Below are 16,629 nucleotides of genomic sequence, written 5' to 3'. Positions count from 1 at the left end.
CAGAAACATTTCTTATAATTATCAATGTTGAAAATGGTTGTGTGGGTTAATGTTTTTGTGGAAAACATATTTTTTTCAGGATTCGTAGATTGTTCTTGTGTTTTCATTCTCACTTCTGATCAATTTAATGCATCCTTGTAGAATAAAAGTTTTAATTTTTAAAAAATATATATATATTGAATGGTGTATATTAAATACTTCAATACATAATAATATAATATAGTAATAGATAATATAATGTAATGCTTACTAACATTCGCGTTGAGTTGAAGCATTGTATAACAAAACTCTAATATAAATACTTTATATATATATATATATATATATATGTGTGTGTGTGTGTGTGTGTGTGTATGTGTATATATATGTGTATATGTATATATATATACATATACTACTCCCTTCCAACCCACCCTGTAAATTGAACTCTGAGTTCTGATTGGAGGTCGATCAGAGACACATATCTGATGTCATTATTGAGTTCGGAAACGTTCCATGCACCATGTTTCCAACACAAAGGTCACGTTCAGAGGGTGTGTATGAGTGGAAGGAACTCTTTGCACCTGTGTTTTTGTTTTTTGGTGTCACTTTGGGGTGGTGATTCAACCCCCACCACCACTACCACTGCCACCATCTTTCTTTCTTTCTTTCTTTCTTTCTTTCTTTCTTTCTTTCTTTCTTTCTTTCTTTCTTTCTTTCTTTCTCTCTTTCTCTCTCTCTCTCTCTCTCTCTCTCTCTCTCTCTCTCTCTCTCTCTCTCTCAGACAGCGAGCAGGTGTGTGGGGTTTTGGGGGGCTGTGCTCCTGTTCTGAAAGTCTGCTCGTGTCTCTTCATTGACAGGCCTTTCCGTTCCTGTAACCCACAGCGTTCGTAGTCGCATACACACAAACACACACATTTAGTGAACAGATGCTTGCACAAAAGAGCATCAGCTGACACAGTAGCAAAACTCTTTTTAGACAATAATTCTCTGTTTCATCTCTCCCTTTTTCTACCTCCCTCTCCCCTTTCAGGCGTCCTCTTTAATTGTGTATAGATTTATCCACAGTACTTTTTGCCGGATAAAAATAATTATGACGGAATCATTAGATTTGGTCCTCACTCGTCATCATCATCATCATCTCTTTTTATCTGAAAAAACACAAAGCACCTTTCTTACAGTAAATCAACGTTATGTGTGGTTGAGGGTTGTGATATTATTCTAATGTACTGAACCATGAATAGCCTTCCAGCTCGTCACTAGCGCTGTGTGTGTGTATATTTGGCACCTATGGTGTGTTTTTGGGGCTGAATGTGGGTGTGAGGAGGCCAGTGAGCAGGTGGTCAGGATGGGGGATGTGAGAGCTGGGCAGCTGTAAATTTAGGCCCTGGTCTGAGCCGGGCCTCCGCCTTAAACAGCCACACAGGAAAAGCTATACCCTCAAGAGACTCAAGCAGAGTTTCTGCACCTCAAACACACACATATAGATGTTCAAATGCTAGAATAAACCCATAATGTGCTTTTTTTTAAACTTCATTTTCTCACCCACACAGGACACGCACAGGGGGAGCATCTGTTAGGGCTAGAGTTGGAAGGTTTTTCCATTAGTGTGAAGCCCTGGGGGACTGACAGCTCTCTACAAAACACCTCGCTTAAAGATCTCAAATTCACCCTCAAAAACAGTCGACACACTCGTATGAACAAATAGATGTTGTGTCTAATTTGGCGACTTGTGCGTGTGATGGTGTGTAGGCCTTCAGGGAAAGCATTCTTCAGATAGCCTGAGAGAATACAGTTGGTGCCATTTGCATATCCCTTACTCCAAACCCTGATAAAAAGTTAATAGGTCATTCTAGATTTTCTCCATTCATATTGAGCCTTTATCATTTTTTTATGAGTTATAAAGAACCATTTGAATACTATTGTAGTTATCTCACTGCCCACAAGTGCTTGAGTGAATACTGAGTACTACACTAGTTGAGATGGCTCAGTGGTCTATGGAAAATGGCTGCCTTCATTTATGTGGGTGTGTGTGATGTTGTTTCTTCACAAATGGATTACAATTATCCATCATAGGGCTATAAGTCTGCAAAAGCATTCAGTCGCTCTTTGGGCAAGAATTTTAAGCCACATGTCTTTGGATTGTATTATAAAGAAAACCAAACTTTACCATTGTGTCGCATTTTATTATAATGAAATATAAAACAAAGTTGCATTATTGAAAAAAATACTTTTAAGCAAGCCATTTTAATAATATTAAATATTTCTATACTTCTATTTTTTGTTATAAAAGACATAAACAAATTATATTTGTATACCGACTAAATCACTCGTTCATTTCAGATGTGACTTATTTAAGAGTAACTAAGTCTTTAACTACTTTAGGACCACTGTATAGTATTTCATTAACTTAAAATTATTAAATAATAAAAATCAATTACTATTTTGGTTTTTATGTAACTTGACATAAAATACAGAAAGTAGTTTCATTTAGGTCTGTGCAAGTGAATAGATTTTATTAAACATTGAGGAACACGCTATTCAAAACCCAATTAGCAATTAAGTGGAAAAGAAACGATTAAGCCAGAGATATATTTTCAAAAACACACTTTATTTACAAGGCAGTTATAAAAGTTTGTATAAAAAATGTATGAAAAGTTCATAATCAGTGTAAAAAAAGTGTTTGTACTTGAAGCTAATACAAAAAGGCAGCGAATAACAAAAACGTTATTGCTAAATGCTTTTGATTGGGCACTGGAATCTTAGTATCAAATGCTGATTGAAATATCAAAACAAGCTGACTAGGTATAAAAGCAACAATCATTTCAGTGTTTCAAAAAGTAAAAAATACCAAATGTAAATCTGATCACAAATTGACATTAAAAAAGTGTTTAAGAAAACATGATCAAGAAATGGTTCGTCATCGCAAAGGCAAATTTGTTACAATTTTAAACCCTTGACTTGAAAATGCTTGGTAAACCTTGTACAAAAACTGTAAAAAAAAAAAAAAAAAAACATAACAAAACCAAAAAAACACTTTTTGTTCTGTTGAAATCTTTGCATAGTTGATCTAAAACCTGAAATAGTGCTAATACAATGAAAGCTCAACATTGTGGTTTTGCTTTTTGAAATGGCAACACTACTAAACTGACAGAGTACCTTTTTACACTAGATATATCACCAAAGATCTACATTAGGCAAACTTGAATTTTCAAACTTGGCAAAGTCATTTTTAGGCATTGGACATGGTTTGTTTTGGCTAGCAATACATAGCAGTGCTTTTAGGCATTTGGCTGAAATACATACGATCTCTGCAAGGGCAGTTCTGTTGTTCACCCACTGAAAAGGAGTACAAATCTTGTGTAGTTTTAGGTGTGTGATTCTGATAATGCTAGGAGGACACAAGCTCCTTACAATTAACACACATTTAGCGATTAAGAAGTGAGCAATACTGGGGGCAAACACTGGCAAAGGCGGCCACCGTAGTTAATTATTATTCTTAATATAAAATAATAATAAATTACTGCAAATTGTTCCTTATATTAAAATCCATAAAATTAGAACCCACATAGAGAATTCATTTCCCATATATAATACAAAATATATAATACAATATTATTCAGTTCAAATCAAAAAAAGGTAGAAAAACACAACATGAATAATGTCTTTGGTTGCTCAAATCAAATAAGCGACGGCACAGCTTAAACATTGGCGACTAACATCAACTGTGCAGTCTACAAAATGGCTTGAAGCCTCTCCCAAATAATGTACCAGAAGTGTTGAAGTGTTCCTCTTTTACTTCTTTTCAGAACGATTGTCTTCTTTCACTCTCCCTCCTTCTTCTTCCCTTTCTAGATTTGTCTCTGTCTCATTCTATCTGTCTCTTTACATGACCAGTGCTCGTGAAGAATAATTGCTGAGGTATTTGTGCGTGGCTTCGGAGGGCATCGTCTGCTCTTCCGTCTTCCCACAAAGCACCTGTTCCCATGTGCTTAACTGCTGCGAGAGAGAAAAGGATACAGAGAGAGAGGAAGTAAAGAGGGAGAGAAGTAGAAAAAGTCAAAAATGAAGGTGATTGCTCTGGTTTTGCATAGCGTACGCTTCGGTGTCTAATAAATCACACATTTTACAAGTTTATGGCACAATTCAACACCTGAAGTCATAAAGTCTGCTACGACAAAACGAGCTATACAGTTTTTTTACATGTACATAATTTCAAAACTGTATCTGGACACTTTCTGATGGTCAAACATTTTAAATGTGTGTGTATATAAGGGTAATATGGTAGCTTTAGTACCTGCAGAGGACTTCCCATGGCTCTGCGGGGAAGCTGGGCGGCTTTGTGTCCTTCCTCAGTTTTCTCTGCGTTAGGAAGCATCAGCACAGAGCTAGTCAAAAGATCCTATAAAGAGAACGGAGTCGTCAAATATCAAAATAATACTGATAAATGAAAAGAGGCGGAGATCAACATCCATATACGAACAAAATCAAGATACTCACAGGCATGTCATGGGCGGAGCCACTGGATGGGAACAGCTGGGTGTGGAGATCTTGCTCCTCCCACTGCAGACAAGCCGACTCCACCTAAAGATCCCAATCCATTATTGACTATGCAATTTATTCCTGGCAGATTTGTATAGTGTATTACTTTCACTATCCAATATCAAATATCCAATTCACACCCCCACTCTTACACAGACGGATCAGACAAGTTTGACTAAATACTGATTATAACTAACAAATTCAAATAGCAATCTTAACATTTCTGCTATTTGAATATCACATAGAGATGTATTCAAATGAAGGGGTGCACATTAGCCCAAACTGACCTCCTGTTTGATCTTCTTCAGGGGGGGCTGGTCCAGATGCACCCCCCCGACGCCGATCTCACACTCCTGAGGCTCCTGCTTAATTGTACCAACCACTCCAGAGTCCAATGAAGGGCTGTGGGCCTAAAACCAGAATAGAGTCTTGAGTAAAATATAGTGATGCTGCTGCAGTATAAAGATGCATGATGTATTCGGTTCCGAATTGGTTGTTGGACAAAATTAAATGCTTTTTGGATCATTTTGCATATTTATTTGTGCCCCTTATTTACGTTCAGATTACCTTTGGCATATATATATATATATATATATATATATATATATAATGCATTACTATTAATTCTTTAGCAAATCTTAAAATGTGCATTAAAAATGTAATATTTCATTTAAAAAAAATTTGTTTTATTTTCAATTATACACAAAATAGAATTCAATTTGAATATCAGAGAGTACACTCAAAAAAATGCTGGGTTGTTTCAACCCAAATTTGTGTCAAATATGGACAAACCCAAATGTTGGGTTAAAAATGCAATTAAAAAAATATAGTTGAAAGTGAAAATTTTACATTTTTAACCCAACATTTGGGTTTGTCCATATTTTACCCAAATTGGGTTAAAACAACCCAGCATTTTTTTAGAGTGCATGAAATGCACACACGGACAATTTTTCATCTACTTTTGTGAGGATATTCATTGACACAATGTCTCCTTACCCTAACCCTACACATTTCAACTAAGTGCCGGACCCCTAAACCTAATTATAACCTTATCCCAAAAAACAGGCCTTTAAAGGGCTCTCATAAAGTGAGGACCGTCCAAAATGTGTCCCTTTACTCTTTTTATCCTCACTCTGGTGGTCTAAAACTCAAACCAGTCCTCACAAAGATAGTTGAACAAGCACACACACACACACACACACACACACACAGAGAGTCTATCATTTTTATTTTTTTAATTTTTTAAAGTCTCACCCTTTTCAAAGGTCCGTATTTGGTGTCCTGCATTGTCAGTGTGGATTTGAATGGAGTGGGTGTGCGAGGAGAGCACTCCATGATAGAACGCCTCAGGTTGGGGGTCCGGAACCTGAAACAGAACATATATACATTATGAATTGTTCAGTGTTTTATTAGAATCACATAAATCTCATTAAGTCTCATTGATTTAATTCACCCTGTGATTATGCTTTATATCTTTATGGGAAGTTCTTTAAGAATCCCATAAAGAACCATTGCAAATGCAAAAAGTATTGAAATGAGCCCTTACAGCTCGTTTTCCTTCTGAGGCCGAAGAGCAAGGTCTTGCTGCAGTGCTTTCTGGGAGCAGACAGGTGAGGTCGTGACCGGTACATTTTGGCTGTCTGAGTCTGGGCTCACTGATGTATTAAAGAACTACAAAAGAGAGGAAGAAAGGAAGGCAACAATCAGATACTAAACTAAAAACCACATATTTAACATTCAGAGGTGTAGGAGGACCTCTAAAAGGGGTCAAAATCAGCATACACCTCAAAATTGAGGATTACATATGATTCATCATGCACAAAATTTTCAAGTGCAACATAAATATCTGTCAGAGGAAATTAAACGTGATTGCATTCAGTGTTCACTAGACATTCCTTTCAATTTGCCCCTGGCAATCAAGAAAACAATGAAGCATTCCTTCACGTACAAATTCAAATATTTCAATGATTTCTGGGTAACACTTTATTTGAATGTCTCCCTGTTACACGTTACATGCATTTACTATAGTAATATCTATAGATTAGGCAGCATTACATTAAACTAACCCTAAATCAAACCCTAATCCTACCCTTAGGATTAATTAATACAACTCAGAACTTAAAATGTATAATTAAACAGTAACAGGGACACATTCAAATAAAGTGTAACCGATTTCTGATATTAAAGTCAAATGGCGTCTTGGTTATGAAGTTGACATCACTAGGAACCGAAGAGGTAAAAAGTGTCGCACTAAGAGCTGATGTAATACAATGTAATATCTTTTCCTCAGCACACACATTATGACACCCAAAAAACACTCATGGGTGTTATGTTATATATGGTGACATGACCTTTAGATGAATCCTACGCATGTAGTCTAATGCAGACTGATTTGTGTTAGTGTAAAGAGACTGATTCATGGTGCGTTATTGGGTGACTGATTGATTTACGCAGAGAATTTTCAGGCTACCTGAGAGGGAGAAAAGGGCAGGTGTCTGACGGTTGAATGTTTGGGCGTAGAGCAAAGAAATTTGAGGGCACTGCTGTCGTCGTTCTGGGTGGGCGAACCCAGATTGGACTTAGCTTCAGTTTTAGACAAGTTGGCCCAGATAGATGGGGCCTGAGAAGACGAGATCAAGTGAGGACACCGAGGTTGACAGGTAACTAAACAGACCTTTACAGGGTCACCGTTCCTTTTAGATGTAATAATGCTTTTTTTTTGGTCTCTTACCGAATCAATAGCATCAATAAACTCTGGTAAACTGGAGCTGGAGTCATTGTTCGGGCTGTTTGTGTTGCCATGGGCGCTTTCCTCCGGAAGGCATCCCTGGTCTACGGATGGAGCCGGGACTGACACAAACACGCCGACCGAGCTGTCCGTCAAAGAGCCTCTGTTCCACCCACTGTAGCCATTCATGGAAATCTGCGAGAGAGGGAGGCAAAAAGAAGTTGTGTTTGTGAGTGAGCGGCAGAAATGAAGCAAAATAAAGAGAGGGATGCATGCAGGAAGAACAGTCAGAGAGAAAGGGAACTTGTTGAGTTGAATGATGTGAAGTGTTGGGAGGGGGTTCGGAGTTGCACAAGGAGTTAAACAGAGCTTGTGGTGTGATAAGGCACAATTGCATAATTTAGCCAAGCAGTTAGAATGTGAAATAGACCCCCAGATGCTTCCTCCAATTAATCACACACACACACACACACACACACTTACTGGTAGTGCCTGCTGTCCCTTCAGCTCATTTTCTGTTGACATCAAGAGCATCTCAATCTCCTTCACCCTCTTTTCTTTCTCGGGGTCCTCTTCGCTGTAGTGTCTCTACGTCACAGGAATCAAAATGGAGCACATTTATTTTGAACTGAATGTGATCATATAAAAAACTAGGAAATAATATGAAAACAATAGAGAGAAAACAGTTTAATTGACTCATTGGTTACCTGGATAGGAGCAGTGCCATGTTGAGGAATGTTCAAGATGTTCAATTGAAGAGCAAGTGGAAATGGCACCTGAACACAAGGGGAATAAAAGATCAATTACCAACAGAAGAATTACAACTCTATGGCCATTATTGAAAGAGAAGTTCTCGTACCCGTTGTGAGTCAGGCATGTAGTACGGATACTGATTGCTCATGGAAGAGGCGGGCATGGATGTGTTGGTCGGTGTGTGATTGTAGCTCAGGAGATGAGATTTAGCGTAGCCGTTGCTTAGTGGAGTGGGGCTGACTTTAGCGGCGTGCTGGAGGTAGCCCTCTTGCTCGACCTTCCGCCGCATGGTGGAGTTCCAGTGGTTCTTTATGGCATTATCGGTTCTGATAACAAGACAATAACATGAGTTTGTCCTCATCGCATCCAAATACGAAGAATATAAGCGTTTACGTAGCATTTTCTTACCTTCCCGGGAGTAGCTTGGCGATCTCCGCCCATCGGTTTCCGAGTTTCTCGTGCGCCTGATAGATGATCTGATCTTCTTCCTCGGTCCAGGAAGTCTTCTTCACCTCAGGGTTCAGGTGGTTGTGCCAGCGTTCTCTACATTGTTTGCCGATCCGCCCCTTTAAGTGCTTTGCGATCACAGACCAACGTTTGGGGCCGTACTTCTGAACCAACTCAATCACCTAGGACCACAGAAAACTGTGGTGAGCAAGTGATTGAGGAAAAGGAGGTGTATGCCGAAAGAGGGGGTGTACTGGAGGCCCAGAGAGAAAGGGAACTAACATTGCATAAGCGTTTTAAGATTGCACACAGATACAGATAGTGGTATTACGGTGAATATCTGCGAAATACACCTGCTAATGACTTCTGCTGGGTCATAAAAATGACGATAAATGGAGAAACACCTGGTCTCGCCAGTTAATCATTACAACACATTACCCGCTCAATGGATCTTTACTTTCCCCCTCAACTGCATGTGGATTATTTGGTTGTGTCATTGCAATCCTGTGGCTGTATTTTGGCTATCTGAGGTAACATATTGGTTGTGGTAGGGTTATTTTGTGTCAGGTTGTGGATGTCTTACCCGTTGGTCTTCTTCTTTCGTCCACGGCCCTTTGATAAGTTCAGGGTTAAGAACTTTCTGCCAACGATGCTGACACTGAACATCTGTGCGATTCTGTGAAACACACACACACAAGTACAGTGAGAATGGAAGCTAATTTTGGATTGTCAGTGTGACGTGTAACTTGAATTAAAGTCATTTTTTGTGTGTTTAATATGAGTTTAGTGGGTATGAGAGATCCCAGGTGTTTTGGAAACCCCACAGAGTGAATCAGAAATGAAACAGCTTTAGTTTCTAATTCTTGTTCATGTGTTGAGATTGACATGTGGCAATATCTAGATATAGATCTCAAGATATTTTTTTAATGCATTAAGCTTAGCATCTGTATGTGTGTGCACTGTATGTCTTTGTGCTTGAGAAGTGTTATACATTTGTATGTGAACATATGCTTCTACCTGAGTGCACATTTGTGTTTGTGTGTGTGTGTGTTTGTACATCCGTGTGTGCTTGCAGGTGCACAGTGGATTCTGAAACCTTGCCATATCCCCCCCCATTTGACTCTGTTCCAAACTAGGCCAACCAATGAGGAATACCCAATTATGCAAAATCCTCCAAAACGTGCACACACTTCTACAGTACCTGATCCTTTGGCTATTCACATGCAAATGCACATATATAAAACACCACACCTAACATAACCTAACCTAACCCCCTAAAGCTTAAATACATAAGCCACATACATACACACACACACACGTTTAAACAATCGTAGACACAAAAACACACACACTCACAGGTAGAAAGCTGGCAATGACTTTCCAGTCTTCTGAACCATGATGCTCTACCAGCCTCTTCAACTTCTCATCCTGTAAAAACGGTCAACATTATAGCATTGAATACATAATACAATAATGCATTGTTAAGACAAACAATAAATAAATTATATTCCATTTTCCAAGAATAAAGTTATCAGTTAAACTAAACTAAGTTAACAAATAAATAGGATGCAATATAAAACAAAGCAGTCAAAAACACTACTCTAAAACATTTGAATGTCAAAATAGAATGTGAAAAAATCTAATACTTAGTTTGTGCAAGACCATAAAAAAATGAAAGCTTTTTTGCTTTGAATTATATATCAGAAGAATAGCTGTTAAAACTATATAATTAAAAACTACAATACACACACACACACACTATATATATGACCCTATAGAGGGTTGATACTCTAATAAATGTTTATAAATAAATATATATATATATATATAATATTTAAAATATTAATTTAGCATTATTTGTAATGGGAAAAAAATCTAAACAAGAAACATTTTTAAAGTTTATCTCTATTTTTTAAGCATGTTTTTTAAAGGTTATACTAAAAAATAACACCCAGACAAAGGCAGATAACAGTTTTGCATACCTCCTCTCGGGTCCAGCGTGTCTTGCCGAGGTGGCGTTTTCCTGTCTTGGCATGAGGACCATCGTAGTCATGATCATAAATCTCCACATCATCATCATCTTCGTCGCTACTATAAACACTGGAGGGGAGGGTAAATGAAAGATTGTGAGATAAGGTGAGTAGGGTAATAACCAGAGGGGTGAGGGGTGGGGTGGGGGGTATAGTTAAACAGCAGAAGAGCACGCATGAAGGATGAGGAAAAACGAGCAGATCCTCGTGAAAATGTTAGATGTGGTTGTTGACATACACTAAAAAAAAACACTCTCTCACCCCCATAACTCTATCACGTATTATAGTAAATTTAAGCGATAACACAGTCAACACAAAGCCAGAGTGGATGAACCAGTACAGCCGGCAGGGTTAGGGTGCAGGGGGACACACTCAGAGAAACCTGTTCTGATGTTTTTGGTTTCCACAGAAACAGTGAGCGTGTGCATGGACTGGCACTGTTTCATGATGGAAGCGTGTTCAGACCTGCACAGGTACTGTCAAAACCATCTCACCTGGCCAGCTCTTGGCCAATCACGATAGAGCACAAGCAGACGTGGAGAACAATGTTCTGCTGCTCTTTGTGCCACAGGTGTCTGTGTATACGTACTTTTAAATCCCACGTTTATCCTTACTTCCAGTGCTTAAAGCGAAAGATGAAGATTTTAGCTCACTTTTTTGACTACCAGCACTAAGAAACTTTTAGAAACTTGGAACTGGAAATGTAAAACTATATATATGTATATATATATATATATATATAGTCAAAAAGATATGGTTTCATCTTGGTGTGCAATGAGGGTTGTTGACTAATTGAACATGATGTGAGTTGAAATATTTGTCAAAATAGACTGTGGCTGAAACCTTATTCAAAGGATTTAAAAACAAAACAAAAAAAAAACATCAGTCTGAGTCTTAAGTAGTTTATCATGATCTTATGTGACCAATACAACATCAAATGCCTGTCGTCTGAGCTTTTAAAATGTATCTAATGCAAAAGTACATGTGCCTGATGGCTTTGAAATTTGAAACACAAACTTAAAGGGACAGTGCAAGCAAAAATGAAAATTTTGTCATCAATTATTCACCCTCATTATTTTCTTCTAAAATTCTTGATATTTTTTAAAAGGAAATATTAGGCAGGATAACAGCCACAGTCGCCATTCACTGTCATAGTATGGAAAAAAAAGATGCAGTCAAAGGGGCTGTCAGCCCCTCACATTCTGCCTAATATATATATATATATATATATATATATATATAGCTATATAGCCTATATATAAATATGTTTATTGTTTTCCTTTCAAAAAAGAAATTCATGCATGAGGGTGAGTAAATGATGACAGAACAGAATTTCATTTTGTGGGTGAACTATCCCTTTAAGTCTATAATACTAGTTGTTCCAAATCCCGACAATTGTAAGGCGGATTTAGAAAATTTAGTGGACATAATCCATCCGGCTCACATATAATCTCGAAATTAATCCAAACGTTATAATAAAACGTTAGAAAAAAATCCCCACACGAACATGCCGAGAGGTTTCTGCATTGCAATCGCCCGCTATTTTTCTGCCACACTACGTTGCCGCTGAAATTGTGCCTCTCGTCGATTGTTTCTGAATCAAAATGAGTGTGTGATTTTTGGGGAAGTACCGAATCTCACCGTAACCTGTCCAGCGGATTCGCACGCTCCACCTGCGCACGGTGGATGAATGAAAATTTAAATGAGCACGAGCGCGAGACCACCGCGCGCGGGCGCGAGCTGGAGCGCACATGCCATCCACCTGTTCAGCGCGGCGCAGCCCAACCAGAAGAAATAAACATTACGCGGAGAGATGCGTGCGTTTGGAAACTTGCAACCATATAGAAGTGCTACATTTCTAAGCACGCATTTAATAAATGCAATGGTATCAGCACGAACTGTCTAGCCTTGCGTCTAAATTCCCGCATGTGACTATGGAGCGCAGTCTCATAATATAAGGAAATACATGCGCGAAAGTTCATCAAAATGCATAAAACTTAAATCTCACCTGTGTCTGTGCCGCCTCGCCATCCCGCTGTTTAAAAGGAGGGTAGAGAGGTGATGATGAGTGCGCTCGGCTCAAGTGTGCTGAAGTTGAGTGCTGTCAGCTCCTCTTCGAGGAGGAAGTACTGATATTAAGCTCTCTAGCGGAGTGTGCGATATTGTAAACAGATCCATCAGACAAAGCTAGGGCTGTCTCTCTCCCTCCCGCTAAATTTGGCGCCTCGGGTCGTGCGCATGCGCACAACTTCACTACCATTCACTCATCAGAGCGCCTTTTGAGCAGGAGGTCCGCGCTAATCGTACACTGTTGTTTTTTTTTTTCAGAACAATTAGATTGTGTTTTTCGAGGTAAAAAGGCAGGGAGGGGTGGCAGTGCGTTTCTTAGAGGACAATGTGGACTCTGAGTGGGAGTGAAAGTTTGGAAAACAGGGGGAAACAGAGCGTGAGGGGTCCGGGCATCTTGTCTCAAGCTTAGCGCTGTTTCTGCGGTACTGAGGCTGTACTGTAGTAAGTGACGGAATCGTAAAGGATGGTTCCGATCGTGATTCCTCTGAACGAGTCCGGTTCGAGATTATTAAATATATATTTTAAATGGTAATTATTTTAAAAAGTGTTACTATTTCATCGTTTCATATTTTAACAGAACATTTAACATATTACAAATCCGAAATAAATATAATACAATTCTTAAATCGTGTTTTCTCACAAAACCCAGATTTGTGTGCCTTTTAAAAGATCCTTTAAAGGCAGCATACATGCAAATCAGTAATTAATTACCTTTTTGTATTTTAAATACAAATAGCCTACTAAACAAACATGTGGTAACATTTTATTCACTTTTATTAAACAACAGTGAATACAACAAAGCTTATAATGTGTATCTTTAATAGGCTATGTATGAACAACCATATGAACAAGTCTCACGAGCCTTACAATTCGGACATGGGGAGATTAACTGATTAGGTGTAAAGAACTAGTTCATAAGAGTCATTCGTTCTGGCATCGGACTACATAGTGGCGCTGTATGTGTTTGATTCACTAAAAAGAACCGGCTCTTAAGAGTCATTTGTTCGAAAATTGAACTGCACTGGTCTCCGTATGTCTCATCATTACCATAACGTGGTGGATTCAACAGCAAGCTATTGTTGCGCTTAAATTCAGAGCACAGAACACACACTCAGAGTAGACTACTTTAATAACGTCACAATGAACGAATAGGCTACACGTTTCAGAACTGCTGACATCATTCGATACTTTTTCGAATTCGTAATTCAAAGTTCAGGTGTTCAGTTATGGAACCAACTACCCTGAAATCTACTGAGATTTATATTCGTTCGAAGTCTGCTGTTTTGTTATTTCCTAGGAATTATTTTAATCAACTACTTTATTTCACTTCTCTCACTAGGTTGCAACAGTTTCGCTTTTCCTTTTCCAGAAATGTAGCCTATTGGCTACCACCTCTGGTTTGCTGATATTTTCACTTTGCTCCAGTACAAAAGTTACACAATCCATACATTTTGTTACTGGAAGTCACGATCAGGTTATTGTCTGGAACTGAAAAGTAGTGCAGCTTGTTTAAGTTCTCCGACATGTCCAACCTGTTGCCATGTGATAGTCTACGTAATTGCATAATCAAGGATAACCAGCAAGCTCGCTCTATTTTTCACACACCCTTGAGGGTTGTGGTCTATATGTTTTGTGTTATAGGTTGCCTTTGCGCTTACTTGGTTGGCACATTGTGACTGTCACTTATCATATCGGTCAGCGCGAGCCATTGTTTCTGACCACTGACGCTCACGTGCTCAGCAGAGCTCGTGAACGCGCCTCTGTTGTGTCTGCGCGCCGATGACTGGGAGCGCTCATCCATCCACTGCAGAACAAGGAGGGGTTATTACTGTGGCGCTTCATTAAAAGATAGAAGAAAAAACACTTAGTCGCCATTTTATTTCAGTAGTTTACTTCCCTTTCATGAGGGCATGCGATTTATGACCTACTCCTAGATTACACAACATCACATCTAATTCATATTTGCTGTGGTGTCATACAACAGCTTAAAAAGGGTTTGAATTTCATTCCATAAATAACAGAATATCACACCGAGTATAATCTAAAGACATTTTAGATTGTTATAAGTAACTTCAGAATGTTTTGATTCATATTGATCAAATAGGTCCAATTATTTAAATGAAGAATAACACTGACCAATCAAAATGAGGTAGGCCTTTTCCAGAAAGTACTGTAATAAATTCCAACAATTAAAGAATATTAATAATTCTATTGCAGTTAGTTATGAAATGCAATATTATAGAGCATTGCTCAGCTGAAAAGCCATGACATCACTTAGTAGGTCTAACTAATTTGATGATAAATCGGACTGCACATTTCTCTCCAACCCTGTTGCCCCCCACTCAAACAGCATGTCTGAAGCTTTTAAAATGTGTCTAACATCAAATGTAGGCTACAAGGAGAATCATTTCATCTGAGCACATGTGTGATGATATTAAAGTGCAGAGTTTTCCATTGACCTCAAAATATTTGTGAGTCATTCTGGAAACAGACGCCACAAACAGACAGACTTGGTGATGTGAGAGACTAAGACTGACGCTGACCACTGTTTAATGCCTAATTAAAATGTTGAATTTGATCTCTACTCTTTCCCCCAAACCATGATACCCAGGCCCAGCCACCGAGACAACCTGTGGGTAACACTTTTTAGAAAGTTACAGTGAATGAAACATCCCCCACCGCACACACATACCACACCTGAGGTGAATCCAGGGTCACTCAAATGTTCATCTCCTGTCTCCTTCATCCCACCTCTCCTCCTTACTGTTTGCCACCTTCATTTAAAGTCACCATGACATCAAAAGTGACAATTCTTATTTTGAATGGAATATTGCAGTATTTATTATAAATTGATCTGTGCACATCATAACTTTTATTTTAAATGCATGCCCTCGTAATCTTTCATCAAAATAACTTCTCCTCCCTCTTGCATCATCATCTTTTCTCTTCTCTGATGACAAGGGCAACCTGTCACTCACATCACATAAAATAACAGCAATAGCAAACCACAAAGATTCTGTCAATTCTCAATGAGCAAAATCAAGTCCCGGACAACATTTTTCCTTGTTCGAGAATCCGTTTCATTCGGATATACGTCACGGTAAAGAAAAGACTATTGCAACTTTCATTTCATGATGACTATAAAGAAATTTTAATTATGCATATTTGTGCCATCAATTCAAACTCCTCCACACTCTCATGGCAATTCAACTATGTTATATTTGTGGAAATTGGTGGTTAATTCATATTCACACATATTTGTATGATCTGCTTACGCCCCACTGATGGTAAGGTTTAGGGGTGGATTCTTCTTCAAAAATGTTACATTTCCGTACAAATAACATCATACAAATTCATACAAAATTGCTTCGGGATGCTTTTTCTGTATGGAAAGAACCCCTCCCACCTTTGCTTTGCAACCTACTCTGTAGACTTGACACAACAACTGGGTCAGTCTAAGAAAGCATGAAGCAATGAAGCATCTGTATATCTGCCGTGCTGAGTGTGTTTTAAGTTAAATTTAGACATGTTCTCAATGTTTAAATGTCATGCAGATGTGAATGAAACCATATTTAGCACAAACAGTATCAGATTAGTGACTGTGGTAAATCTCTCTCCTTATCAGCCTGCTGTACAGAATAACTTCACCTATACTTTACCTCACTATTCCTGATTTATAAGATATTACAATGTAAATGGCAATCAAATTGATTTAACATTCACCCAAAAACCCCTATCTCTCCTTTATGTTTTTGATAATTCTCCCTATGTTTCCCCCAGCCCAGACTGAAAGGCGCATTTAGGGAACTAAGCAATCAACTTAGTTCTCTGTTCATACTGTATATCATAAGTGATTCCTCCGTTTAGGGCCATCGATTTATTGAAAGTATTGAAAACGAAAGATCAAGATCCTAAAAAATCTGATATAGCAGAGAGGAGGAGAGAGATTGAAGGTGGTTTCCAGGAGTAGGTTTCACAGCTGCAGTCTTGTGTTCCAAGGAGAGATAAACCTTACAGGGGATTTTTTTTTCTCCACTTGGGCTGCTATATAGATGTCAAAAGATCAATTAAACACATGAC

General features: G+C 38.5%; 1 protein-coding gene across 3 annotated transcripts; it reads right to left on the bottom strand.

Moving 5' to 3' along the window:
• Positions 1 to 3,116: 3,116 nt before the first annotated feature.
• myb (MYB proto-oncogene, transcription factor) lies at positions 3,117 to 12,665 on the bottom strand. 3 transcript variants are annotated; one of them, XM_039652758.2, is made up of 16 exons: positions 12,488 to 12,665; positions 10,432 to 10,549; positions 9,806 to 9,877; positions 9,033 to 9,125; positions 8,411 to 8,631; positions 8,109 to 8,328; positions 7,957 to 8,025; positions 7,733 to 7,837; positions 7,253 to 7,444; positions 6,992 to 7,141; positions 6,068 to 6,192; positions 5,776 to 5,887; positions 4,809 to 4,931; positions 4,480 to 4,563; positions 4,277 to 4,381; positions 3,117 to 3,978 (listed from the first exon to the last, which is right to left on the bottom strand). In XM_039652758.2, exons 1-16 carry the CDS (start codon positions 12,508 to 12,510, stop codon positions 3,865 to 3,867), a joined length of 1,926 nt encoding a protein of 641 aa, XP_039508692.2. In that variant the 5' UTR covers positions 12,511 to 12,665; the 3' UTR covers positions 3,117 to 3,864. The 3 variants fall into 3 exon arrangements, with proteins under 3 accessions (XP_039508692.2, XP_039508690.2, XP_039508691.2); XM_039652756.2 differs by lacking the exon at positions 6,992 to 7,141 and having other exon boundaries at positions 12,488 to 12,663; XM_039652757.2 differs by lacking the exon at positions 6,992 to 7,141 and having other exon boundaries at positions 3,117 to 3,975; positions 12,488 to 12,663.
• Between the last annotated feature and the right edge of the window lie 3,964 nt (positions 12,666 to 16,629).

The sequence above is a fragment of the Pimephales promelas genome, chromosome 20 (genome assembly GCF_988280905.1).
Source record: "Pimephales promelas chromosome 20, fPimPro1.hap1.1, whole genome shotgun sequence".
In the NCBI taxonomy this organism is placed as follows: domain Eukaryota; kingdom Metazoa; phylum Chordata; class Actinopteri; order Cypriniformes; family Leuciscidae; genus Pimephales; species Pimephales promelas.
The sequence above is the reverse complement of the archived record's forward strand: the minus strand, read 5'-3'. Positions and strand labels throughout refer to the sequence as shown.